This window comes from Trichosurus vulpecula, chromosome 1 (assembly GCF_011100635.1).
Source record: "Trichosurus vulpecula isolate mTriVul1 chromosome 1, mTriVul1.pri, whole genome shotgun sequence".
Classification (NCBI taxonomy): domain Eukaryota; kingdom Metazoa; phylum Chordata; class Mammalia; order Diprotodontia; family Phalangeridae; genus Trichosurus; species Trichosurus vulpecula.
Genome location: NC_050573.1, coordinates 427588409 through 427613548, shown reverse-complemented (window position 1 = coordinate 427613548; position 25140 = coordinate 427588409). Strand labels below are relative to the sequence as shown.

The 25140-nt window shown below is 39.1% G+C and overlaps 1 protein-coding gene across 4 annotated transcripts; it reads left to right on the top strand.

Annotated features, from left to right (window-relative positions):
* The first annotated feature begins 1359 nt into the window (after positions 1-1359).
* On the top strand, positions 1360-25032 carry DIMT1 (DIMT1 rRNA methyltransferase and ribosome maturation factor). Of its 4 annotated transcripts, XM_036761709.1 has the most exons (13): positions 1462-1498; positions 1595-1637; positions 3861-3934; positions 7392-7478; positions 9250-9311; positions 9395-9488; positions 9576-9625; positions 17099-17222; positions 17346-17438; positions 17794-17858; positions 19280-19343; positions 20101-20207; positions 22707-23293. In XM_036761709.1, exons 3-13 carry the CDS (start codon positions 3866-3868, stop codon positions 22747-22749), a joined length of 858 nt encoding a protein of 285 aa, XP_036617604.1. In that variant the 5' UTR covers positions 1462-1498; positions 1595-1637; positions 3861-3865; the 3' UTR covers positions 22750-23293. The 4 variants fall into 4 exon arrangements, with proteins under 4 accessions (XP_036617596.1, XP_036617604.1, XP_036617588.1 ...); XM_036761701.1 differs by lacking the exon at positions 1595-1637 and having other exon boundaries at positions 1360-1498; positions 22707-25032; XM_036761693.1 differs by lacking the exons at positions 1462-1498; positions 1595-1637 and adding an exon at positions 1654-1837.
* The last annotated feature ends 108 nt before the right edge of the window (positions 25033-25140 follow it).

Genomic DNA, 25140 nt, shown 5'->3' with positions numbered 1-25140 from the left:
TTTTCTTTTTTGGAGTGGTGAGGGCCAGGAGAAACTCTACTGCTAGCCTCTCTTTTCCTCCCATCTTTCTTTTTTTTGTTTTTGTTTTTGGGTTTGTTTGTTTGTTTTTTTTTTTTGGCAGGGCAATTGGGGTTAAGTGACTTGCCCAAGGTTACACAGCTAGTAAGTGTCAAGTGTCTGAACCGCTTTTGAACTCAGGTCCTCTTGACTCCAGGGCCGGTGATCTTCCTCCCATCCTTCACATCCCTTCCCCAACCCCCAAATAGAAAACATTTTTAAAACAAAAATAAAATTCCCACATTGGCGTTTTCCAAAAATGTATGTCTCGTTCTGCATTCTGAGTTCCTTACTTCTGTTTGAGGAGGTGGGTAGCAAGGAGCGTCATCCTCAGTACTCTAGAATTATGGATGGTTATTTCACTGATTAGAGTTCTCAGGTCTTTCAACATTATTTTTCCTTACAAGGTTGTTATCATATAAATTGTTCTCCAGGTTCTGTGTTGGTTTCACTCTGAATCAGTTCATACAAGTCTCCCCAGGATTCCAGGAAACTTCTCTTTCGTCATTTCACATTCATTTACCAAAATTTGTTGAGCATTCCGCAACTGATATGCACACCCTTAGGTTCCAGTCATTTGCCATTATTCTCTTTTCCGCTCTTTGCTCTTACACATAACATGTGCGAGAAAAACCTCCCATCAATCAACATGGCTCTGAGAATATGAAAAACAAACCAACCCAAGCCCCGCAAAGTCCTTGTCTCCAAGAAACTTGTATCTTATCAGGGGACACAAAAATGTACATATATTATGCATCTGCAATGTATGGTGATATCAACAAGAACAGAATGCATTTCTCTACTAGACCATTTGATAGGTTGGGGATGATGGTCTCTGGCAGTGCTGGGTTTCTCTCCCTGCCTAGAGCTCTTTCTTTCTGTCAGTTGAACACCGTTCTCTGCCCCCAGAAAATGACAAGGGAAATGAACCCGACAAGGGCGCTCCGGCCGGATACGCACAGAGAGCGCTGAGAAAGGCAGAGTGTAACCACAACACTAGCGCTCTCTCTTCTAAGGATGTTTCCAAACACTTTTAGAAGCTCGACAGAACCCGCCCAGCGGGTCAGCGCAGTCTAGGCAACCACGTCTTCTTCCCTGGATCGTCCAATCCGAAGGGGCCGAATTTGGCAACGCGAGGCCTCATGGGAACTGTAGGGTCTTGCCCTCCGATTTTCTCTGGACCATCTCTGGAGCAAAAACTACAATTCCCGGTACCCCCTTTGATTTGGAGGGACGGAAGGGGGCGGAGAAAAGGGAGAGGGTGGGGACAGGAGGAGGAGCCTCCGGCTCTTCCCTGGCCCCCTCCCCCACGTGGCTAGGAGCAACTGTGTCTCGGCTGGGTCTCCGGACTCGGAGCTCGATTCCGGAGTCGAGATGCCGAAGGCAAAGTCGGTGACCGGCAGCCGGCGCCGGGAGCGGCGGGAGCAAACGAGTGCTGGCGGTAAGGCATAGCGAGAAAGGGAGAGCAAAAGAGGCCCGGGGAAAGAAGGGACAGACGGAGGTACCGGGGCCCGACCCTCTTCTCGTCCTTGCCCAGGCCCGGGATTCCCGGCGCGGAACTGCCGGGGTTTGTGCTAAACGTGGGTACCCCGGAGGAATGGCGAAGCGGGGCTGCGCATGGTGGGACCCGTGCCCGGGAAGCCTGCCGGACTTTCCCCGGCTCTGGGGCTCGCTGCCCCGCGAGTGAGCGGCGCGGCGTGGGGTGGCCTGGCAGGGCGTGAAGTGCCGTGGCTGGACAGCCTGCCCAGCCTAGCAGGCCCTGGTGCTGCCCGGCTGTCAGGTGGGATTGATTTAAATCTCCAGCTCATTCAGCTTCCTGAATTTTGTGCGTCGTTTCTAATGCCCCTCCCCCTTCCCCCTCCCCGGGGAGTCCTGGATCAGTTTCAACCAGCTAGTCTGCAAACCTTTCTTAAACCCTTGCTGTGTGCCCGGCAGTGCCCTAGTCCTTGGGGGGCGTGCATATAAAGGGGGCTGACAGCTCCGTGGGTGTCTTTAAAAAGATGCCGGTTTTATGGAGGGTTTGGGGATTACTGGACGTCTGTATAGTAGGAGGTTAGGGAGTCTCGTGTAGTAGAGAGCGAAGAGGAGGGGATAAGCGATGAGATTGAGTCTGCCATGTTCCAGCCGCTGTTATCTCGTTTGATTCCTACGGCACCACCCTGGGATGATGGAGGTGCTGTTATTATCCCCATTTTGTTAATGAGGAAAATGAGGCAGGCAGAGGTGAAGTGAGTTGCCAGGGGTCACGTGGCTAGTAAGAGTCTGAGTCTGGGTTTGAACTCAGGTCTTCCTGACTTCAGGCCCAGCGCTCGATTCACTGCGCCACCTACCTGCCTCTAATCAATGGATTTGGAGTTGGGGGACATGGGTTCAGAGCTCATCCTCTTCTGTTTCATATTTCTGTGAAAGAGAAGGGAGTTAGAGGTGATCTGCTTATGACCGAGTGCCAAAATCAAGGGATTTGGAGGTTGAGGGCATGGGTTTGGATCCCACCTCTACCATTTATTATCTCTAAATTACTTAACCTCGCTGGACCTCAGTTTACACATCTGTAAAATGAAGGGGTTGCACTCAGTAACCTCTAAGGGCCTTTCCAGCGCCAAGATCTGTGATTTTCTATGTGCAAAGTAAGAACAGAGACTCCATATAGGAGAGGCAACACGACATATAGTAGATACAAATATGCACTAGAATTGGACATAGAGAATTTGGGCCTTGCTTGCTGCTTTATTATCTGTCATTTCATCCTTCTTGTTGGATTTCAGCTTCTTCATCTGTAAAATGATAGGGTTGGACTGAGGTAAGGTTCCTTCCAATTCCAAATCTTATGATTTCATATTTCTTTCTAATCATAATCTCTTATGGTGTTAGAACTGAAAGGGAAACCTTGTAGATCATTTAATTTTATTAATTTTTATTTAATTTTTAAAAAAGTGACATATGGGATGGCTGTCTTGGAGGGGGAGGGGAAGGGATATAACTTACTTCCTCTCTTCTACCCAGGGAGACATCCCTTGCAACAAAGAATAAAAAAGATAAAAAGAAAATAGTTCAGCAAAACCAAGAAATAAAACAACTGTATCTGACAGTATATACAATATTTCAAACCCATACTGCCTTTCCTCTATAAAGACAGAAATTGCATATTGGGAGTCAAGCTTAGTTATTATAATATTCAGTACTCAATTTAGTTTTTTAGTTCTTTCCATTTACGTTATTGTGGTCATGTGTATAATTTTCTGGTTTATGCTTATTTCAATTTTCCTCATTTTATATGTCTTCCCATTCCTCTAAGTATTTTTCCTATTACTTGTTCCTTATGGAGCAGTATTATTCCTTTATATTCACTTTTTTTCAGACATTCTCCAAAAGACAAGTAGAATTGGTCATCTTTCCTCAAGAAGGGACACTTCTAAATATTTCCCCTATCATTTAGCTTTTTGGAAATAGCTTGTTCTCTCTCTTTAACTTCTAACTTGGGCCAGTGTTTGTTAATAACAAATGTAAACAAAATCCTAGAGGCAACCATTAATAAGATTATACACAGTGTAGCAACCTCACAAAAACTCTTTAAGGGTCTTTCTGACATTTTTTCAAGTCATAATTCTTATTTTCCTACATTTAGGGTGGTTTAGATTTCATCTTGTAAAGATCACAGAGTACACAAAGTATATACACTTTACACAAAGTGTAAGATCATATTTTTGTTTAATTATTCCTCAATCGGTGAAACCCCTTTATTTTATAAATGATGTAGTAGCATGATATGTTGTATAACGAATTTGGTTTGTGGTTTCCTATAGGTGTCATGTTTAATACTGGACTTGGACAGCATATTTTGAAAAATCCTCTCATTGTTAATAGCATCATTGATAAGGTTTGTATAAATTGGGTTTTGTTGAAGACTGAAAAGAAAGTCAAAACTGTTTTCTTTAGAATGTGTCTTTTTAAAAAGTTGCTGGGTACAGTGCATTATATTTCATATGTTGTCTTCATTTCAACAAACGTGTTAAGACACTTGCTGTATGTTAGGCACTGGAGATACGAAGGCAAAATAAATGGAATAATCCTTGCTATCAAGAAGCTGACATTCTAATGGGGACCGCACACGCACCAATAAGTAAATGTAAGATTGTTTGAAGAAGGGGATGGCACGGACAACTGGGGAGAAATAGGAAAAGCTTTTTTTTTTTTTTGTATCTGAGCTGACTTTTGAAGGAAGATGATGATTTTGAGATGTAGCAGAACAGAGAAGTACACCCAGGTGTGGAGTATTTATGTAACTGCACAGAAACTGGAGATGGAATGTTGAGTTTGGGCAACAGTTAGTAGACCTATTTTGTTGGAATATAGAGTTCATGAGAGGGAGTGAGTAATTTGTGAGACTTTTGAAAGGTAGGTTGAACCAGATCCTGGAGGACTTTTTAAGTACCTGGATAAGGAGTTGTGGTTTATCTTAGAGAAAATTGAGTCGCTGAAGATTTTTGAGGAGAGTGATATGGTTAAACTTTTGCTTTAGGAAGATTCTTTTAGCAACTGCGTGGAAGGTAGATTGTAGAGGGGGGAGAGAAAAGGGAGATCACTTAGGAAGCTATTGCAGTGGGCCAGATGATGGTTGATAAAGTCCCAAATTCAGTAGTGGCCATGTGAATAGAGGATAGGGAATCATGTAAGGGATGTTGTGGAAATAGAATGGACAAGATTTGGCAATTGGGTTGGGGGGAGGAGTGAAAGCAAAGGAGAAGAATGAGGCAAGCATGATTCTAAGATTGTAACCCAGTGACTAGCATGGTGGTATTGCCCTTAACAGAAAGAAACAGGGAAGTATGGAGGGTGGTAGGTATAGGATACTGAGCTCTCTTTTTACTGAGTTTAAATGCTTGTGGGATGGCCAGATGAAAATGTTCAGTGGACAGTTGGCTGTGTGGAACCAGATTTCAGGAGGTTAATGGTGAATACATAGTTTTAGGAGTCATTTGTATAGACAGTGTAGCAGATACTTTGTTTCACTTGTTTATGTTGGTTCTCCTTAAAGGGGGAGCATTTCAGACATGGGAGACAGCCAGAGAAAATGCTTGGAGCTGAGAGATGGAGGATCTTATTCATGGATTAAGGAGGTCAGTGTTTTTGGCTTGAAGAGTATGTGATAGGGAGTAAGGTGTAAGAAGACTGGAAGGATGGAAGGTGGCTAGGTTATGAAGGACTTTGAATGCCAAATAGCATTTTGTATTTGTTCTTGGAGGCAATAGAAAGCCCCTCTAGTTTATGGAGTAGGGAGATGACATGATCAGACCTGTGTTTTAGGAAAATCACTTTAATGGCTGAATGGAAGATGGATTGGAATGGGGAGAGGATTGAGGTAGATACTCACCAGCAGGCTGTTACAGTAATGGAGGTGTGAGATGATGAGCGTCTGCCATAGAGCAGTGGCAGTGTCAGAGGAGAGAAGGGGGTTGAGATGTTGCAAAGGTGAAATCTAAGGCCTTGGCATAGCTTAGATGGGGGGTAAGAGATAGTGAAGAATCTGCGATGACTCCTAGGTTGTGAACCTAAGGGACTGGGAGGATGGTGTTATCCTGTACATTAATAAGGAAAGGGGGAGGGGAGGTAGGGTTTAAAGGAAAAGATAATAAATTCTGGTTTTGGACATCCTGAGTTTAAAAACTAGACATCCAGTTGAAGATTTCTGATAGGCATTTGGAGATGCAAGATTGGAGGTCAGCAGAGAGATTGGACCAGGAAAGGTAGATTTGAGAGTCATCAGCATAGAGATGGTAATTAAATCTGTGGGAGCCGATGACATCACCAAGTGAAGGAGTATGAGGGGGAAGAGAAGAGAGGCCAGGAAAGAACCCTGTGGGACACCTGCAGATAGAGAGCATGACCTGATCTGGAGAAAGATCCAGAAAGGAGACAGAGAAGGCAAGAAAACCAGGAGAGAATAGTGTCCTAAAAACCAAAAGAGAAGAGAACACTGTCAAAAGCTGCACAGAGGTCAAGGAGAAAGAGGATGGAGAAGAGTCCAATGGATTTGGCAACTAAGATATCATTTATAACCTTAGAGAGAGAAGTTATACGATCTGAAGCCAGATTTTAAGGGGTTTAGAAGAAAATGAGAGGAGAGAAAAGGGGGACACCTATTGTAGATGGCCTTTTCAAGGAGTTTAGGTACAAAGAGAAGAAGAGATATAGGACAGTAATTAGCTAGGATGGAAAGATTAAGTGAGGTTTCTTTTTTTCAAGATAGGGGAAGAGAGGCATGTTTGTAGGCAATAGGAACTGAGCAAATGGAGAGGAAAAGGTTGAAAATAAGTGAAAGAGGGGCAGCTAGGTGGCGCAGTGAGTAGAACACCAGCCCTGGAGTCAGGAGGACCTGAGTTCAAATGTGACCTCGGACACTTGACACACTTACTAGCTGTGTGACCTTGGGCAAGTCACTTAACCCCAATTGCCTGCCCCCTCCCCCCCAAAATAAAAAGAAAAGTGAAAGAAGGAGCAATCTGTTGGAGGAGATAGGATGGAATGGGATCACTCAAACAAGTGGAATTGGTTATCTTTCCTCAAGAAGAAAAAACATACTTCTAAATACTTCCCATATTATTTAGCTTTTTGGAAGCAGCATCTTCTACTGCTTTCACTTCTAATTTGGGCCAGTATGTGGTAATAACAAATGTAAACAAAATCCTAGTGGCAACCGTTAATAAGGTTATACAGAGTATGGCAGCCTCACAAAGACTCTTCAGGGTCTTTCCGGCTGTATATCAAGTAATAATCTTTATTTGGAATGGTGTGGATTTCATCCGGCACTAAAGTCCTACTCTGATGCCTCACTATGGCAAAGTATTTAACCATGGCTTCTCAAAAACCTATGTACTGGTACTTCCTTACCAATCTGGAAAAGCTTCATGTTTGGGTCTGGTCGCAGACAGTTCTTGTTGTCCAAGACCAGTCTTTCTAAGTTTGGAGGGTCTTATTACCAAGTTGGCTGCTTTTGATAAATATTTCTGGCCAAAACAACTCATAGATTGTCTATTAAGTTGTAGAAGGCTTGTGATCTGTGTTGGTGGAAGGAGTGGTTTCACATCATCACAATCATAGGTCTTTGAAATAGGAAGTGGATTTTATATCAATTTATGATTTGAGCCAAGTGGCGATGGCAGGGTATATTCAATGTTAAGCTTTAATAAGCAAGCTAAAATTCCCTCTACTAGAGTGGGGTTATGAAGTCACTTGATAATTCAACTTTGTGCAGGTTAACACAAGCATGGTATCATATGAGAATATTTATATCTTTATCTGAGATAAAGTCCTAAGATTTTTGTGCTTGTTTTTAGGCTGCCTTAAGACCAACAGATGTGGTCCTAGAAGTTGGTCCTGGAACTGGAAATATGACTGTGAAACTACTAGAAAAAGCTAAAAAGGTCTGTGTTTTGGAATTTAAACATTTAAATTTTAAACAGTTATTTTAAACATTTTACTTTTAAATTTAAACATTTTGGTATTAAAAAGACTTTCAACAAACTGAATCATATTTTTCAGCTTTAAAAAAGTCCAGAAAATTTAATATTGTGAATTACAATGACATTGAATTAACCTTAGATATAATCTTGAAGTCTTTTCCTAATGCTACCAAGTTAGGGAAAATATCCTTATTCAGTAAAAACTATTGCTAGTTGAGTTCATGATTAGACCACTAAGTTTCATGTGGAAAATATTTTACTGAATAGTAAATAGATCCCCAGTTGAGGTTGCAGTTTGAAGTCACAGTTTCAGCCTTATCTGATATGTATTGACTTGTAATATTTTATCCTATGGTGCTTCTTTGTTAACTATCTCTTCATTGAAAATGTCCCAAGGTCTTGGTTCTAAAAATAGGCAAGTATAATATACTTGTGTATTGTTGGTGTAAATTGCTTTGTAAACCTTATGGTGCTATATAAATATTAGTTATTAGTATTGTCTCTGTCAAGAATATTAGCAGGACAGAAATGTTGTAATGGTGAATGTCAGTGAGGACTAATGCTTAGTCACATTGTTTTGAGCCAGATTAAACAGTGTAGTGTTTTTGTGATACTTTTGGTGGAATTTCATAAGAAAATAAACTGCATCTTGATTTTTGTAACTTTTTTGTTTCATTTTTTAAAATTCCTTTTTAAAATTTTGAGTTCCAAATTCTCTCCCTCCTTGCAACACCTCCCCCAACCCCTGAGAAGGCAAGCAGTATGATACCCATTATACATGTTAAGTTATATAAAAACATTTCCATATTAAGCATATTGCAGAAAAAAGCAAGAAAAGTAAAGTAGAAAAAATATACTCCATTTTGTAATTCAGATTTCCTCAGTTCTCTCTCTGAATGTGGATGGCATTTTCCATCAGGAGACTGTGAATCATTGTATTGCTCAGAGTAGCTAAGTCTTTCACAGTTGATCATCGTTACGATATTTCTGCTGTTGTGTACGTTTGCCTGGTTCTGCTCATTTCACTTTGCATCAGTTCATATAAGTCTTCCCAGGTTTTTCTAAAACGATCTGCCTTATCATTTCTTACTACACAATATTCTTCTATCAAAATCATATACCACAACTTGTTCAGTCATTCCCCAGTTGATGGATATCCCCTCAATTTCAAGTTCTTTGCCACCACATAAAGAGATAGATAAATTAATATTTTTGTGCATATAGGTCCTTTTCCCTTCTTTTTGATCTGTTTGCCATATAGACCTAGTAATGGTATTTCTGGGTCTCAGGGTATGCATAGTTGTATAGCACTTTGGGCATAGTTCCAAATTATTCATCAAAATGATTGGTGTTCATTGGAGTCCCTATTTTTCCACATAACCTCCAGCATTTATAATTTTCCTTTTCTGACATGTTAGCCAGTCTGATGGATGTGAGCTATTAACTTAGGCTTGTTTTAATTTTCATTTCTCTAATCATTAGTGATTTAGATCATTTTTTCGTAGTTTTGATTTCTTGTTCTGAAGACTGCCTGTGTAAAACCTTTGTTTTTAAGGATACTTTTAAGGTACGTTGGGTGGGGGAGGGGGGTGGAGAGTAGAGTACAATGTATATGAATTGAAAAGTGTTTTAGAAAGCACGTTTGGGATTTTTGCTGTTGAAATGATGAATGCCAATGACCAATCCGTGTTTAACTAAATATATTTTCTCATCACTTCTCTGTTTACTCCAGGTTGTTGCCTGTGAACTTGACCCAAGGCTAGTAGCTGAACTTCACAAAAGAGTTCAGGGAACGTGAGTATAAATAATAGAATTAGTAGTTTTGTCTTCCAAAGTCATGCTTGTGTAATTAAAAACTTTTTTTCTCCAATTGGCAGGCCCCAGGCAAGCAAACTTCAAGTAATGGTTGGTGATGTGTTGAAAACCGACTTGCCATTCTTTGATGCATGTGTGGCAAATTTGCCTTATCAGGTATGCTCATTGTGCTTGCAGACAAATTATAATTAAGTATCGTTTTGTGAATATTTCCTAGAATCACATCATTACTCTCTTTTGCAGATCTCTTCCCCATTTGTCTTCAAGCTGTTGCTGCATAGACCTTTTTTTAGGTATGTCGGAAAACAGAGTTTCTAGAGTATTTCAGAAAACTGGTTGCTTCTATTTGGTTTATTTTCAATGTGGCCCTCCCTAAAATGTCAAGTAAATGATATTGAAGTCAGAGAGAGAAAGTAGATAAAATGTCCTTCCATTACCCATCCTTTCATTCGACTCCTACCCCCTTAGCTCAGGACCCCATTTCCTCACGCCTATTATAGTAATCTCCAAACTGATTTTCCCCAATTCTTCCCTGTAATCTAGCTTAAGTAGGGTGGCCAGACTGATTACCTGGATTACCGATTACAGCTTGGAGAAAACTATCCTTCCGTTCAAAATTCTTCCAGGCTTCTTCATTGGCTCTTGATGATACGTAAGCTCCTCAACAGGAGGAGTTGTTTGCTTTTTTGTGTGTGTTTATATCTCTAGTAATCTTACATTGTACTTCTCACATGATTGGCCTTCACAGTGTGATGCAAAACTTACCTTTTCATTCTTCTTTAACATTGGTTCCTCATACGTACCCTACATTTTAGCCAAATTCAGATTCCGTCTCTTCCACGAAGCCTTTCCTTTTCTGAACACCCACTCCTCCTGAGCTGGAGAAATTTCACTACAAAATTCAATATGTAAACCAAATTTTGTTCCCATTATATTATCCAAATTTATATTTTAAAAAAGCATGCCTGATTTTTGAGGCATGTGTATGTTTTTCTATAGTCTTAACTTCCCCTCTTACAACAAAATTCACTAGTGAGAGTCTTTTTCTTACCGTTTTCTTCTTGATTGGATAATATAACAGAGAGGCACCATGGATAGTGTACCAAACCGGGATTGAGGAAGACTTGGGTTTCAGTCTTTCTGCCATTAGCTGAAACCTCAGTTTCCACTGTAAAATGAGAGGGCTGGGCTTGAAGGTTTCTTTGGACCCTTTCTGCTCTAAACCTGTGCTACTATGGAGTTTTTCAGTTGGACTCAGATACCAGATATTTTAGAGGCCCTCACTCCGTTTAGAACTGAGTCTTAATTTTACTTAGAAGCTGTTTCTGTTTTCTTAGTTAAGGTTGATCATATATATTTAAACAGAAACGTGTAAGCAGTCACTCATTCCTATAACCAAAAATAACAGACAATAGTTTTGCTTTTAATGGGAATTATTCTAGGTATTTTTGCTTCCTTTCCCACCTTAGAGGGGAGGCAGGTTATTCTTACTTTTAAATTCACTTCAGAATGCCTCTCATCATCCCATTTGGGCCCTGTTAGACATTTAGCAAAATCGAACATTGCCTGGGCTTTTTTTTTCTTTTTTAAAAAATAATCTTTTGAGTGTTTTTTATTTTTACATCACTTACATTTCCCGGTGTATCTCTTGCCTTTCCTCCTCACAGAGCATCATTTCTTAGAACAGAGAATAAAAAAGAGAAAAAAATTAGCAAAACTCAAAAATTAGCAAAACATCAAAAAAAAATCTGACATTTGTAGTGTTCTGAACCCACAGTTGCCAACATCTTCAGAGAAGAGAGTGAGCTGCTTTCTCACTTAGTGTTTTCGGGGTCAGGCCTGGTCATTATGATGTCACAACATTCTGTTTCCTTTGTGATATTGGTGGTGGTGCTGGTATTATGTTTGTTTACATTGGGTGGAAGGGGAGGAAATAAGCATTTATATAGTACCTACTATGTGACAGGCACTGTGCAAAGTGCTTTTTACAAATACTTACTTGAGCCTCACAGCAGCCCTGTGAAGTGGGTGCTATTATGACCCCCATTTTATAGTTATGGAAACTGAGGCAAACAGCAGTTAAGTAACTTGGCAGAATTTGAACTCATATTCCAGATTCCAGTTGTTCTAGAAAGAATATTACTTTCTTACAGCGTAGTAATATTCCATTCTATTCATTTATATAATTTGTTTTGTCATTCTGCTTTTACTGGGCATCTGCTTTATTTCTAGCTTTTTTTTCTTTTTTTTTTTGCTACTTCAAAAAATGCTGTTATAAATAATTTGGTATATATGGTTCTTTTTTATCATGGGATTCATTAGGGTTTAAGCTTAGTGGGATCTCTTGGTAAAAGGGCGTGGACATTTTAGTCATTTTGTTAGCATAACTCCAATTGTTTTCAAACGTGGTTAGACCATTTACTTAGTAGTGTGTTAATGTGTCTGTCTTTCTACAACTCCTCCAGCATTGACTACTATTTTTTTTGTCATATTTGCTAATTTGCTGAGTGTGAGGTGAAACCTCAGAATTCTTTTGATTTGCACTTTTCTTTTTATTAGTGATTTGGAATATTCGTTTGTATAGTTAATAGTTTGGAGTTCTTTTGAGGCCTGCTGGTATCCTTTGACCACTTCGGGTGAGTGGCTTTTGGTCTTTGTGTTAATTGACTACATATTTGGAATTTCATCTTTGTCTTCAATCTTCCCATCTACTGGCTCCTCTGCTGCCTACAAACAGAGCTATGTCTCCCCCATCATTAAAAAATCCTCACTTATTGGCCCATCCCTTCTAGTTATAATTATCATCACATGTATCTCCCTTATTACATGGACTCCTCCAGAAAGCTCTCTAACCCCAAGTGGCTCCACTTCTCCTCCTCCCCCTCTCTTCTTAGCCCTTAACAATCTAGTTCCTGCCCTCTTAATTCAGCTCAAACTCTTGACACCAACTCTTGACAGTCCAAATCCAGTGGCCTTTTCTTAATCCTCATCCTTCTAGCCCTCTCTGCAGCATTTGGGAGATCGATCACTTCTTCCAGGATACTCTCTCCTCTTTAGGTTTTTATGACATTGCTCTCTCCTGGTTCTCTCTCAATATGACCTTTGCTGGATCTTCATCCCTGTCATACCTTCCACCTGTGGGTATCCTCCCAGGCCTCATCCTGACTCTGTTTTCTTCTCCCTTTATTCCAGGGGTTCTTAGCTTGGCATCCATGAACTTTTGCAAAATATATTTTGATAACTGCATTTCAATATAATTGGTTTCCTTTGCAACCCTATTTTTTTTTATTTTATGATTTAAAACAATTATTTTGAGAAGATGTTAATGGCTTTACCAGACTGCCAAAGGGTTCTATGATACAAGAAATGTCAAGAACTCTAGCTCTATACTACCTTGCTTGGTAATCTCATTAGCTTCCTTGGGTTGAATTATCATCTCTATGCAGATAATTCCCAGATTTGTAGATCCAGCCTTGTTTCTCTCCTGCACTCCAATCCTGTATGTATCACCAGATGCATTTTAGACATCTGGAATGGGATGTCCTGTAGGCATCTCAAAAACTCTGTCCTAAACAGAACTCAAGAATTATCTCCAGGATCAAATATATTCTGTTTGGCTTTTAAAACTCTTTATGATCTGGTCTCTTCTTATCTTACCTTTCCATTCTTACTACAGGCAGCTAGGTGGTACAGTGGATAAAACGCCAAGGCTGGAGTTAGGAAGACCTAGCAATAAATCCAGCCTCAGACACAATAGCTATGAGGCACTTAACCTGTCTGCCTTACTTTTCTCATCTGAAAAATGGAGAAAAAAGCACCTACCTTGCAAAGTTGTTGTGAGGATCTGAGGAAATAATATTTGTTTGAACTTCGAAGTTTCTACACAACTCTGGTCTTTTCATCAGGAATGTTTGGAAGTCTTCTATTTCATTAAAGACCCATTTTTTCTTCCTATGGAATTATACTCAGTTTTTCAGGGTAAATTATTATTGGCTGTAAGTCTGTGTATACCTTTTGCCTTCTGGAATGTTGTATTTGAAGTTTTCTTTTCATCTGTAGTGGTGGCTGCAGATTATGTGTGATCCTGACTGATTACTCTGTATTTGAATTCTTTTTTTTTCTGACTGCTTTCAGTACTTTTTCTTTGACTAGAAGCTTTGGATTTTATGCTGTTATTGGGAGTTTTCATTTTGGGGTTTCTGTCAGGAGGTGCCTGATGGATTCTGTTTCCATTTTGCCCTCTGGTCCTAAGAGATCTGGGCAGTTTTCTTTTAAGATTTCTTGAAATATTATGTTTAGACTCTTTTTTGGTCATGTTTTTCAGATAGTCTAATGATTCTTAATTTTTTTTCTCCTCCGTCTTTTTTCTAGGTTAATTGTTTTTTGCCATAAGATAACTTACATTTTCTTCCATTTTTTCGGTCTTTTAGCTTAAAAAATTTCTTGTTATCTCATGAAATCATTGGCTTCCATTTGGTCCATTCCAGTTTTCAGGAAGTTTGCCCCTTGTTAATTCCCTTTCCAATTTTATAATTTTTTTCATTTTTTTCTCTCAAACATGCTCATTTATAAAAAAAAAATATTTTTAACTCTCCTTAAAAACACAACAACTCTCTTGCTTCATATCTTCAGGAATTCTAATTGGGTTTGTGCCTAAAGTATGTTTTTCTCTGAGGCTTTGCATGCAGATTATTTGGAGTCATTCTCTTCTTCTGGGTGTGTATCTTGAGCTTCCTTGCCACTGTAGTAGCTCCTTATTGGTGGGATTTTTCTTTTGTTTCCTTCTTCTTCTAGCCTATTTTCTGACTGGTCTTGATGTTAGGGTCAGGCCCTGTGCACTTCTTTTTGCTTTTTTCAAAAAATTTTTTTTTATTTTTAATTTATAGCACTCAGTTCCACATAATTTTGAGTTCCAAATTTTCTCCTCCTTTCCCCCCAAGACGGCATGTAATCCAATATAGATTCTACATATACCTTGGCATTAAACTTATTTACACAATACTCAAGTTGTAAAGAAGAATTATGACCAAGGAATGAATCATGAGAAAGAAGAAACAAAACCAAAAAAGAAGGAAAAAGAGAGCAAATAGTTTGCCTCAATCTGTATTCAGACTCCGTAATTCTTTCTCTGGATGTGCATAGCTTTTTCCATCATGAGACTTTTGGAGCTGTCTTTCAACCCTGTATTGATGAAAGGAGCCAAGTCTATCAAAGTTGGTCTTTACAGATACCGTGTGTCTGTAATCATGTATAATGTTTTCCTGGCTCTGCTCTGCTCGCTCCACATTGTATCTTGTAGGTTTTTCCAGGTTGTTATGAAGTCTGTATCTTCCCCATTTCTTGCAGCACAATACTATTCCACCACAACTTGTTTTGCCATTCCCCAATTGATGGGTATCACCTTGATTTCCAATTCTTTGCCACCACAAAAAGAGCTGCTATAAATATTTGTACATATGGGTCGTTTTCCCACTTGTGTGATCTCTTTTTGATACAACCCTAGAAGTGGTATTGCTTGGTCAAAGGGTATGCACATTTTTATAGGCCTTTGGGCATAGTTCCAAATTGCTCTCCAGAATGGCTGAATCAGTTCACAATTCCACCAGCAATGTAACAATGTTCCAATTTTCCCACATCCTCTCCAGCATTTATGATTTTCCTGTTTTGTCATTTTAGCCAATCTGACAGGAGAGATGTGGTACCTCAAGAGTTATTTTGATTCGCGTTTCTCTAATCAGTAGTGACTTAGAGCATTTTTTCATATGACTATAGATATCTTTAATTTCTTCCTCTGAAAATTGCCTGTTCATATCCTTTGACCATTTCTCAATTGGGGAATGACTTGTATTCCTATAAATTTGACTCAGTTCCCTATATATTGTAGAGATGAGGCCTTTATCACAGACCCTGGTTGTAAAAATTCTTTCCAAATTTTCTGCTTCCCTCCTAATATCTTTGTTGCATTGACTTTGTACAAGAACTTTTCAATTTAACATAATCAGAATTATCCATTTTACACTTTGTAATGACCTGTATCTCTTGTTTGGACATAAATTCTTCCCTTCTCCATAAATCTGACGGGTAAACTATTCCTTGCTCTTCCTAGTTGCTTATACCAGTCTTTATACCTAAATCGTGAACCCATTTTTACTTTATTTTGGTATATGGTGTAAGATATTGTTCTATGCCCAGTTTCTGCCATACCATTTTCCAGTTTTCCTAGCAGTTTTTGTGAAGTAGTATATTTTTAACCCAGAAGCTGGACTCTTTGGGTTTATCAAAGAGTAGATTGCTATAGTCATTGACTACTGTGTACCTAACCTATTCCACTGATCCACCACCCTGTTTCTTAGCCCCTACCAGGTAGTTTTGATGACTGCTGCTCTATAGTACAGTTTAATATCTGGTATGGATAGGCAACTTTCGCTAGCATTTCATTAATTCCCTTGATATTCTAGACCTTTTGTTTTTCCAGATGAATTTTGTTATTCATTCATCCAGCTCTGTAAGATAATTTTTTGGTAGTTTGATTGGCATGGCACTGAATAAGTGAATTAATTTAGGTAAAATTTTCATTTTTATTATATTAGCTTGGCCTAACCATGAGGCTCTGTGTACTTCTCAAGGGATGTGTGTGGGCTGGTCCTGTTGCTGCTTTCTTGGGATATTATATTTTGTTATTGCAGGATTTGAGGAACAGGCTGGGAACCTGCAAGCTTTCAGTGCCCCCAGAATGGTCTGATGCAGGCCAGAGTCTGGCTGTTGCCTCTGCCAGTTGAGCTCAGCTAGTCCCTAACCTGGGTTTGGGTCTGAGCAAGAATAGAATGCTACTGGATCTATCCGCTATCAGCCAACTTTATTATAATAAACCCAAGCTTTATTAGTTCAGAATTTAGGCTCCCCTTTTATCTAGAATTTTTGCCCTGTTTATTCCTCTGCAGGCTGGGCTAAATGGAGCTGAGATCCCTCACACACACACTTTTGTCCTGGGGGTTTGAGTCATACTGCTGCCTCTTCTGAATTCTTTTTCCTTAGTGCAAGGCCCAGTGCCTCCCTACCTGGGAACACCACTCCTCGCAGAGTTCTCCTTAGTGTACCCTGGATCTGTGGCCTAGAACTGGGTAGTGGATGACAAAGCTGCCAGTTGGCACCTGTTCTCATTGAGGTGCCCTGGTATGGATCTGGTAGTACCTCAGGATGGGTCTGGGACTTCCTCTTGCCCTGGTGCACAGCCTTTACCTGCCTGCTGGCATGCTTCATGGGGGCAGTGTACTCCTGGCCTGACCTGAGCCCTAGAATCTGACACCTCTCTGTCTTCCTATGCTGACTGAGGCTTGACAGATTACTCAGTGTAACTTTCCTTGGATTTACCCATCAGGATTTTGTCTGGTGCATTTTCTAGGTCTATTGGGAGGAGTTTTGTGGAGGAGGGCTAGGGTGATCCGATTCCTGCTACTCCGCCATCTTGGCTTTGCCCCACAAATGGCATGTTGGCTTCTACCTTTGGACCTTAGCCTGTGTCTAGAATGGGCTCCCTTACCTCTTGCCTCTAAGAATCCTTCCTCACTTTAGAACATAGGTGTCAGCTTCTCCATAAGGCCTTTCCTGATTTCTATGCTGACTCTTTTTTTTTTGTCTTTGACTCTCTGGTGCCTAGCACAGTGCCTTGTATATAAAAAAATTAACATTTTATTGAATGCTATTTTTATGGTTATATATTCTTTATTAAAAGAGGGCATTTTCTTCCCATTTTACTTTCTTCTCAGGTGTGCTATACTTATGTTCCAGAGAGAATTTGCTCTCCGTTTGGTTGCAAAACCAGGAGACAAGCTATACTGCAGACTTTCCATTAATACCCAGTTATTAGCACGAGTGGATCATCTGATGAAAGTAAGTGAAATTTAACCCAGGGAGCAACTTCAACCCAGGTTGAGTTTCTGAGTATAGTGATTTTGGTCATTAGATCACAAAAATAAATAAAATGAAGCCTGACACTCATTTTGTGATGAACAGGTTGGGAAGAATAACTTCAGACCTCCACCAAAAGTTGAGTCAAGTGTGGTAAGGATAGAACCTAAGAACCCACCACCACCTATCAATTTCCAGGTAAGGTGGAAAACAAAGCCAGGCCACTGGGCTGCACAAGAGCATAGGGCCATCAATCAGGAGAAGAAAAGTGTAAGCAGGGGCCAGGCCTGGTAACATTAGCAGCTGTGTGCCTCTATTGCTCACTAGGAAATTCAGGTGGTTTGTACAGGCTGCATTGTTAAACCTTTTTATTTGGAACCACATTATTTTTGAAAATTATTTATTTCTGATCAATTTTGGTTCAGCCTTTTGTTATTATACATTTGTACTTCAGTCATTATTAGCGAGGGAGCATAAGTTTTTTTTCATGGAGAGAGTATAGCAAACTGAACACATTTTGGTGTGTAAGGACAGTATCGTCAATCTGTTTCAGGAATGGGATGGTCTAGTGAGGATAACGTTTGTGAGGAAAAACAAGACTCTGTCTGCCGCGTTTAAGTAAGTGTCCTCTTTGTGTTTCTAATTGTGGGGTATAGACAGCTGCTTTACCGTATACAGGCCAGAGACTATTAAGCTTTTTTAAATCGCTATGTAATTGTGGGGGATGAGTGGGATGAGCAGTTTGGGCAGGGGATTAATGAAAAGGGAGTCAGAAGACTTGGTTCTTGGCCTAGCTCTACCACTGCTTCTTGGAACTCTCTGCCTCTGCCACAGCCACCCATCATACCATGGTTAACATAACACCACCATGTTTTCTGTAGCAGGCCTCGGGTTTTAACTTGAATTGAAGTAGTAAGTTTGAGGAGGTTACTGGGGTGGCCTTTATCCAAAATAGGAGGACTTTTAAAAGCTTAGTTTCATTTATTATTTTCCTTTTTTTAAATAAAATTTTTCTTAAGGAACATAACTATTTTTCTCTTCCCACCTCTTCCATTGGGAGGAAAAAAAAAGGAAGAAAATCCTTTTAACAAATATGGTGAAACAAAACAAATTCCCACATTGGCTGTTCCCCCCAAATAAATAATATGTATAATTATTACATATTATAATCTATACATCTACATATGTATTATGAATGTGTATTTCTACATTGTAAGTCCATCCCTTCGTGTCAGGAGGTAGGTAGCATGTTTTTCCACTGGTTCTCTGTAGGGTCAGTCATCCATTGCATCAATCAGAATTCTTAAGTCTTTCAGAGTTATATAAATTGTTTTCCTGGTTCTGCTGAATTCACCTGTCATCGGTCCATACCCACAACACAGGGGTACTTTCAAGCCTTGTTTCCTTTAGTCTCTTTGTTATCATGGAGGCAGCTGCCACGTAATGCAAAGATTAGTGGATTTGGGATTAGGAGGCTTGGTCTTGAATCACAGCTAGCAAGTGACCATCACAGTTTCTTTGAGGCTCAGTTTCATCACCTATAAAACAGGGATTATTTCACTAGCTCTGTCACTAGGATGTTGTGAGGAACAAATCAAATAATAGATGTGGAGGGGGTCAGTGTGGGGCAGGAGAAAGAATACAGGATTTGGTCTTAAAAGACCTGGGTACAAATTCTCACTCTGCCACTTAGTGACCTTGGGCAAGTTACTGCTTTTCACTGAATCTCTGTGAAATTAGGGTGTTGGATTAAATGATCTCCAAGATACGTTCCAACTCTCATTCCTTTGAGCAATTTGTGAACGCTTTGTAAAACATAAAGTGCCATAAAAATGATGGTCATTATTAATATATGTGTGAAGGCTGTAATTATGGCAATCTAAAATATGACTGGTGACTGTTTCATTTAAATATGAAACACTTTAAAAATTCTATTAAAAGCATAACATCCTCCTTTCACTAAACATAAATATGTAGAAAGGAATCTGTTGAAACTCAAAACTTGGCAATTGTCTTAATACCATTTTGCATCGCCATAGGTCGAGTTCTGTGCAGCAGCTTTTGGAAAAAAATTACCGAATTCACTGTTCAGTCCATAATATTGTAAGTAGAAAATGTTCTTTAGCGGTCATGCAGTCATCCTCTTCTATGATACACCCTCTGTCTTCAGGCAAATTCTGTATCTCTTGCAACAAAGCACAGTGCTTATCGTCACCTGCTGTAAACATTTTAATTCTGGTTTTGGTAGATTGATGCAATTGTAACTACAGAATAACCTAGGTTTAGTTGTGAGCCATCACTGTTGGATTTTCCTTGTCGTTTTCATCTGCTGATTACAGTATACCTGTAAGCAGTTGCAAAACCCAACTCCATGTTCAGAAGTTTAAGGCTAGAACTTTGCTCGTAAGTGTAATTTGCTTGTACAGGCACAGCATGTTAAACAAGCTTGTATTTTTTAAAAAATGCCTTTAGGATTTATTCTTTGATAAAAAAATTCTATCTTAGAAGTGCAGCAGTATTGTTTATCTAGGATTTATAAGTTATCTCCATTTTAAATATAAGAATATTAGGGCAATAAAAATGATCTTATTCAAAAAATGTAATTGGGTCTCTTAGTATGGGGGAAAAGTCACCCAATTAGAACCATAAAATCAGAGAATTTGACTTGGGAGAGATCTCACCAGCCCTCTAATACAATCTGTATTCAAAGATGCATTTTATCTGTACAATTAAGCTCGCTTCCATATTATCACAGATAAGCTAAAAGTTATTTTGTGACTTGAGTGAACCCCCAAAAAAGAGTCAAAGTGGCTGCATTGCAAGACATTGTGTTCATTTATTCTGCATCCTGTGTTGATAGGCAATACCAGAAGATTTCAGCATTGCAGATAAAATACAGAAAATCCTAATGGATACAGGTTTTAGTGACAAACGGGCCCGTTCCATGGACATAGATGACTTCATTAGGTAATTACATTTTAATTTTTCTAAATGACTTAGACACATTTACATTTCTGTAGTCTTGACACCTTCAGATGCTGTATTTAAAGGCCATTGGAGAAGAGCAACACAGGGGGCTACCTGGAAAACCTGTTGCATAGGATTTGCATTGCATGAAATAGTATTTGGTGTAGTAGATAGAGGCTAGCTAACCCCAGCACATAAAATTTTATTCAAGAACCAGTAACGAGGAACAGTCAAGAGCCAGTAGATAACCTCTGGGTTAAGGGGGAATTTTAACTGACTTTCATTCATTGTCTTTTCAGCGTTCCTTTATGAGTCTGTCTGCTTAATAAACTTATCAGTTGGAGGAGTGCTTAAGTAGCAGCTGTTTATTTACATTTCCTTAGCTGAGGTATAGGAATCTGATCCCAGGGAGTAGATCCTTGTGTCTTTTGTTTCCATCCTGGTACTAACCACTGCTCAGGAAACCGAGCATGAAACTATGGCAGTCACTGTAGTGTCTAGATAACAGCTGATCACTGTGGCTGCTCACTTAGTCACCTGAGGCCAGCTCACAACAACTAGAGTGAGGCACAGGTGAGCTAATTATTTGGATAATTCTGACCAACATAACTTTTGCCCAAATCAGCTGTAGAGTTTTTATGACTGGCCTAATGTGTTCAGGGAGAATTTTGCCCTTAAGCAAGCCAGTAATTGTCTTAATTCTCTACTTGACTTAGCTTTGTTGGTAAATACAGATGGCTTGATAGAGTTATAGTAGTCAGATGGTACATTGTTTGTTGCTTGGAGTGATACTGTGGAATTATGTTAATTCTAGAAACTACCTAATAAGGTAATTCCATCTTTTAGCAAAGAGTACTCATTTCATTCTCCACACAGGAAGTAAAAAAAGACTGAACCCTATGGTCAACTAGAGACCCACATTCTATGACCCTAATAAGCACTTTCAAGGTTTACAAAGCACTAGATGTTCCAACTGGATTCTCATAACAGTCCTATGAGTTAAGTACTACAGGTATTATCCTTATGGTGCAGATGAAGTAGGCTTACAGGGATGCAGTGCCTTGCTTGTGTCTAGAAAGTGGCAGATGAAAGTTAAAACTGCAGTTGTGGTTCTTTCCATCGTGCCATCCTTCTTTATACAGTTGCCAAGAACTTCCTATTCTTCCTAGCTACCTGAGGTTTAGCATGAAAATGGAGGCTTTTTACCCCGTCAGACTGGGAGCCCTTCAGTGGCAAGGGCTATCTTTCACCTCTTTTTATCCCCAGCACTCAGGACAATGCCTGTCACGTAGTAGGCATAGTTTGTTAATTGACTTCAGGGAACTTTCTTTTTTTTTAATTCCCCCTAAGCTCTTGTGAAGGGGGCAGCTAGGTGGTACAGTTGATAGAGCACTGGGCCTGGAGTCAGGAAGACCTGAGTTCAAATGTGACCTCAGACCCTTATTAGCTGTGTGACCCTGGCCAAGTCACTTAACCCTGTTTGTCTCACTTTCCTCATCTGTAAAATGAGCTGGAAAAGGAAGTAGCAAAACCATTCCAGTATCTTTACCAAGAAAAGCTCATATGGAGTAACAAAGAGATGGACGTGATTGAACAACAAGCCCTTGTGAAAACATGGGAAATTCCTAGTTTTCCTTTTGTATCTGTACATAAGACCTTTTTTACTCTTTCATTGAGGAACCAAAAATTTCCTTTACATGGAATGGCCTTCCAGATCACATTGGGTTCTTGTCCTAGGAGACAGCATGTTGCAGTGTAGAGCACTCGAAATGGAATTAGATTGGGATTTCAGTCTTAGTTCTGCCTGGGTGACCTTGGGCAACAAGGTCGTTGAGCCTCTCCAGGCCTGTTTCCTCATCTGTAAAATAAAGAGGTTGCAATAGCCTCTGATATTTCTTGTAGCTCTGACTTTGTGATACTGTGGTATCTTTTGATGCGTTTAAATTGTTTGTATGGGTCAAGATGAAAGAGCTCTCCCATTTAAACAAAATCTAAACCTGAGTAGACCAAATTCAGTGATAAGAAATAAATGGCAATCTAATAGGTTTTCCAGTCAGACAGTTTTATGTAGAGAGCAGTTATTTCGTGACCCTTTGTTTTTCATCCTGTCATGATTTCATCTAGGAATTAAGTCCTGGTGTGGGAATTCCTTCCTCCATGCAGTTCAGGAATTCACTTGTCAACTTTTGAAGTCTTAATTGATTGGGGCACTGAAAATCTGTGACTTGCCTATGGCCATGCAGCTAGCAAATAAAAGCCAAAAGGGAATCATTTGAACCTGGGTTCTCTCAATCTCAGATGTTTTTCTGTATCAAATCTCTTACAACAGATTGTAACTTTTTTATTGTACTATAATTTAAAAAAATCAAATATTATTTAAACTAAGTGGGATGTGAGGAGCTTAGACTTTGTTCTCCCACACGCAAAATTTTACGTAGTTTAGGCTTTAGTTTTGGTTATTGTTTGCCTACTTGAATTTCATGTTCACCTTTTTTCCAGATTGCTACATGGATTCAATGTGGAAGGCATCCATTTTTCTTAGGCAGATTAAAAAGAGGATATTCCATACTTAACAAGAAACTGTAATTTTACTTTCTTGGACTTCTGACATAATGAAGAAGGCGGACCTCTATTTTTTTTAAACAAGGATAACCACCAAACACCCTGCAGGTTTTATGACTAAAACTTACCTTCTCATCATGAAAACTTTTTGGTTTTTAAATTTTTAAAGGGCAAGTTTATTCTGTACTTTATAACTTTGTGTAACTTTGGGCATGGGGTGGCCAAGTCATTGACCCTCCAGATCAAATACAATTCTTTCCAAAAGTTAATAGCCGCAATACACGCACAAACTTAACACATGAACCTTTTCACTTCTATCTGTTCCATCTTCTGAAACATCTTATTTATTGTGGTAATTCTATGTTTAGGGGCCTTTTCTTTTGCATTGGGATAGACAAGGTGTATGTCTTTTAAATAAAAAATAAGCTTTTTTATTATTCTCTTTACCTACAGTCTTCTCCCATTTATCAAATACTCATCTCCCTTATTCTCCTGTCATGAACTTTTTTTTCATTCATTTGCATCCTTCTTAGTTCCTTGAGCTTAGTTGCCTTTTCCATTGAAGTGGATAAAGCCGTATATTGAGAAATATGCAACCTGTGGGACTGATTCTCAGTTTATATCCCTGATAACATAGTAGCTATGTGACTTCAGGCAAGACATGTCACCTCTGGACCTCAAATTGCCTCACTGGTTAGATGAGGGAATTAAGATTAGATGATTTGTAAGATCCTTCCCAGCTATTAAATTTGGTGACTAACCAGGAAGTCTCAGTCACTGCACAAAAATTATACCCTCCAGTGATATGTTTATATGTTTTATATACATGTAAATAACATGAAGAAAATAAAACTACAGATTTTTACTTGGCTTTTTAAAAATATTCCTGGAAAAGTAATGTAAAAATATCTTAGAAGACACCTAGGAAAGACTCAACTACTTTGGTTAAAAAGGAATTCTCTTAAGTATTTAAGTTCAGAGGGTTAGGACTGAACCTGTGATTTCATTAGTATAGGAAAGTCCTAGGTGAGAAAAGTCCCTTGCAGTTTTAGAAGATTTACAGCAGCTAGGACCATTAATTTAATGGAAAACTGCTGTAGTGGATCATTATTTATATGACAGCACAGAAAATAGCTAAACCTAAAATTTAAGACTTTTTATATATCTAACTTTATGGAATCCCAGATTTTTTCTACTTACTTTACATGCAGCATATGGAAGTTGGTCCCCTTACTTCCAATTGTCTTGAATAGTCAACATCTATGGTGTCCAGATTAAATTTGCTTTATGAAGCAGTTAGTGTCTCTTGGCTAATATAAATTAGCTAACTTATATTAGCCAAGAAACATTAGCTAACCAATAAAGCTAATGTTGGCAACATCCATAATTTACAGCATTTTTTTTGAATTGTAAATTGCACGAAAATAAGGGCTTTTTATAAGCCTGTTCTCAGAATCTTAATGTTCATATGGGTAGTAGATCCATACTTAAACGATAGAGCCATGTGCCTAGTTTTCAACCTTATTTTAAATATGTCAAGAGTATCATCCTTTAGAATCATACTGAACTCTTGTAAATGTTTCTGTAAACTCAAAATTTGCTTCAAACAAGACTCACCAGTTAGGCAATCTAAACATTATCACTGTTAACTCAAGAGTACAGAGATCTCCACAAAAATAGTTACTGGATTTGGGTATACTTGAATAGCTCTGGAAAGAATATTGGATGGAGAGTCAGTCATCCCTCACTGTCATTAGCAGCATTCACATGGGCAAGCTTCTACTCCCTGTCAGCTTCAGTTCTGTGCACTAGCGTATGGATGCTTGAGTTTAGTTATACCCTCCCACTCCCCCATGGTAGCTATGTTATACTGCTGTGAATTCAAGGTCCTTTATTGGCATGCTTAAGTTTTGAAGTGTCCATTAGTAGATTAGCCACCTAATGAACCACATTTCTTGCCTGACGTTCCCTGGTCTCATCTCATTCCCTGTATAACATGCTATGAAGAGCTGAATGTATCCATTGAGTTAACTCAGGTTAAATTAGGTACAATGGCCTAGATTTTATTATTTCTTTACTGTTCTGAAAATGCTTTAACAGTCTTGATGATGAGAAGGAAACCTGTCATCATAATTGTGCCATAGTAACAGTTTCTGTAAGTTAGGTAGCCTTAAACCTTTCCATGCAAAATTCTTATCCCCACTTAATGCGAAGCTATAAATGCATTAAATTAAATAAATTTGTCAGTTTTGATTTAAATGAAGACAATTCCCATTTTTCTTTTTGTCCTTCAGACAGCAGACAACTAATACTAATAGCCTCTACTTAGGTTTTTTCCAGAACAGACTGATAACTTTATTCTACTCATTTC

Coding starts and splice junctions, on each gene's coding strand:
- DIMT1 (XM_036761693.1), top strand. CDS start 1,675: ATGGTGGGACCCGTGCCCGGGAAGCCTGCCGGACTTTCCCCGGCTCTG. Junction 1,838..3,860: donor TGGTGCTGCCCGGCTGTCAG/GTGGGATTGATT, acceptor GGTTTCCTATAG/GTGTCATGTTTAATACTGGA. Junction 20,208..22,706: donor GACATAGATGACTTCATTAG/GTAATTACATTT, acceptor CCTTTTTTCCAG/ATTGCTACATGGATTCAATG.